A 2,021-nucleotide genomic window follows, 5' to 3' on the forward strand; every position below is an offset into this window, starting at 1 on the left:
ATTGCCTCCAGCTTTCCGGATAACAGGAATGGTGTGAAAGGCGATTTCGCCAGCCCCTCCTTTGGGATACCACGCGCCACAGAGGAAGTGGTCCACCAGAATGCTGTGCATGGAGAAGCTGGCCTTGGAGGGCACCACGCCTGGAGTAAAGGGTGAGAAAGGTAAGGTGAGTTTGTGCTAAATCATGGGGGTTTGTGGCTTTTCCTAAAGGTGTGAGGATGAGGAACGCCCTGGGTGCGTTGCTGTAGGGAAGGATGGATGTGGGAAACAGGGAGCAGCAGGGAGTGAGCGCCCCGGAGCCTCCTGGCCACCTACCATAGGTGGGGAAGATGTAGCTGAAGATGGCCCTGAGCTCATGGTTGGAGGTGAGACCGGCCACTACCTCCTTGAGGCTGCGCGATGCCAGGCGGGAGAAGGGGCAGAGCCAGGGGAGCAGCCCCGAGCGGCAGAGCAGCGTGACCAGCGCCCGCGGCACCAGCTTCAGGATGACCAGCAGCAGGACCCCTCTTCTGACGCTCTGTGGGAGGGAGGTTGCTGCTCAGAACATGCTCAGAGACATCCCTCTGCCCCTTAAAGTGACCATGAGGGTGCTGAGGCGCTGGCACAGGGTGCCCAGAGGACCTGTGGGTGCCCCATCCCTCGTAGAGTTCAAGGCCAGGTTGGACACAGGGGCTTGGAGCAACCCGGCAGAGAGGCAACAACATCTCTGGAATGCTGCATCCTGTGGGCACCAGGAGGGCTTCCTCCCCCATCAACCTCCCTGTGGTGGAGGTTTCAAGGCATAATTAACACGAATTCAGCACCAGTTTGATAACAACTGGAGCATTACCCCATGGATGGAGTCCATGGGCGTCCCAGCACACCCTGTGGGATCCCGAGCATCCTCAGTAAGTGGGACCCCCAAGCTCCAGGGATGTGAGGCAGAAAAGGGAGGTGGGGCTGGGCAGGGGCAGGTTGTGCAACACCACCACATGCAGTCGCCCAACAGCTGAGTGTTGGGGGGTGGCCAGAGCCAAACCCATCCCCCCGGCTGGAGGCAAAGCTCCGTCTACCTTCACCAGACGCTTGAACTCATCGATAGCAGCCGCCTCCCCGGGAAACTGCTGCTTCAAGCCTTGGAAATAGTCCTCTCGCCCGGAATTGAGGTGATAGGTCCTGGCGCTGCCGGGCTCCCCCAGGACCACGGTGTCGAACACAGGCGGGAGCGGGACCCATTCCAGCTGCCCCTCCGTCAGCTGGTCCACCAGGAAGCGCAGGCTGGAGCCCTCCTGCATCTGCCCCACATAGTGGATACCTGGAAGATGCAGTTTCCCTTTGTTTTAGGGGGGGTTTCCCTTATTTTCACACCTCTAGGATGTACAAGGACCCTCCTCTTATTTCTCCATGTGGAGAGGAAAGGGAAAAGCTGGGAAACACCCTCCCACCGCTTTAGGTCAATGGGAAAAGTGCTCAATGTCATGGTTTTTAGCAGCTTTTGGGAATGTCATTCCGCATTGTTGTTTTTCCCTCCTATATTGCTGTAAATCATTAATCCCGAGGATAAATAACGTCGAGCTGGACTTTGTCTTGCCAGAAAGATTTTGCCAAGGGAATATGCCCTCAGGTGATATCCCTGGGATACGGTTGCCCATGTAACACTGCCCCATCCCTGACAGTGTTCAAGGCGAGGTTGGACACAGGGGCTTGGAGCACCCTGCTCTAGTGGAAGTGGTCCCTGCCCGTGGGAGGGGTTGGAACCTTCCCCCCCAAACCAGTCTATGGGGAATTCCACAGGAGCTGGGCTGGATACATACAATAACACAGGAGTCTGGGGGTAAGGGTGTGACAGGCTGCGCCTTGCCCTGTGGCAGGAGGCTTTTGGGGTGTGGAAGCTGTGGGATATCGCGTACTCAGGCAGAAAAGCACTTGTATAACTGGGAGGGGGGGGCCGAGGGGGGTGTTACGGGGCTATGGGTGTGATTCCCATCATGGGGCCGTACCGGTGTCGAACTCAAAGCCCTTCTCGGTGAAGGTGTGGCAGG

At 57.7% G+C, this 2,021-nt stretch overlaps 1 protein-coding gene across 1 annotated transcript in view; it reads right to left on the minus strand.

Moving 5' to 3' along the window:
* Positions 1-2,016, minus strand: part of RETSAT (retinol saturase (all-trans-retinol 13,14-reductase)) — a gene marked incomplete at its 5' end in the record, with an annotated part of 4,748 nt that extends 2,732 nt beyond the window's left edge. Inside the window, 4 exons of the mRNA XM_010014405.1 lie at positions 1-140; positions 316-517; positions 1,053-1,294; positions 1,980-2,016. The exon at positions 1-140 is cut by the window's left edge and continues 37 nt beyond it. Of these exons, the coding sequence (XP_010012707.1) occupies positions 1-140; positions 316-517; positions 1,053-1,294; positions 1,980-2,016 (621 nt within the window). The remainder of the gene's footprint in view (positions 141-315; positions 518-1,052; positions 1,295-1,979) is intronic.
* Between the last annotated feature and the right edge of the window lie 5 nt (positions 2,017-2,021).

This window comes from Nestor notabilis, unplaced genomic scaffold (assembly GCF_000696875.1).
Source record: "Nestor notabilis isolate BGI_N333 unplaced genomic scaffold, ASM69687v1 scaffold21535, whole genome shotgun sequence".
Taxonomy (NCBI): Eukaryota; Metazoa; Chordata; class Aves; order Psittaciformes; family Psittacidae; genus Nestor; species Nestor notabilis.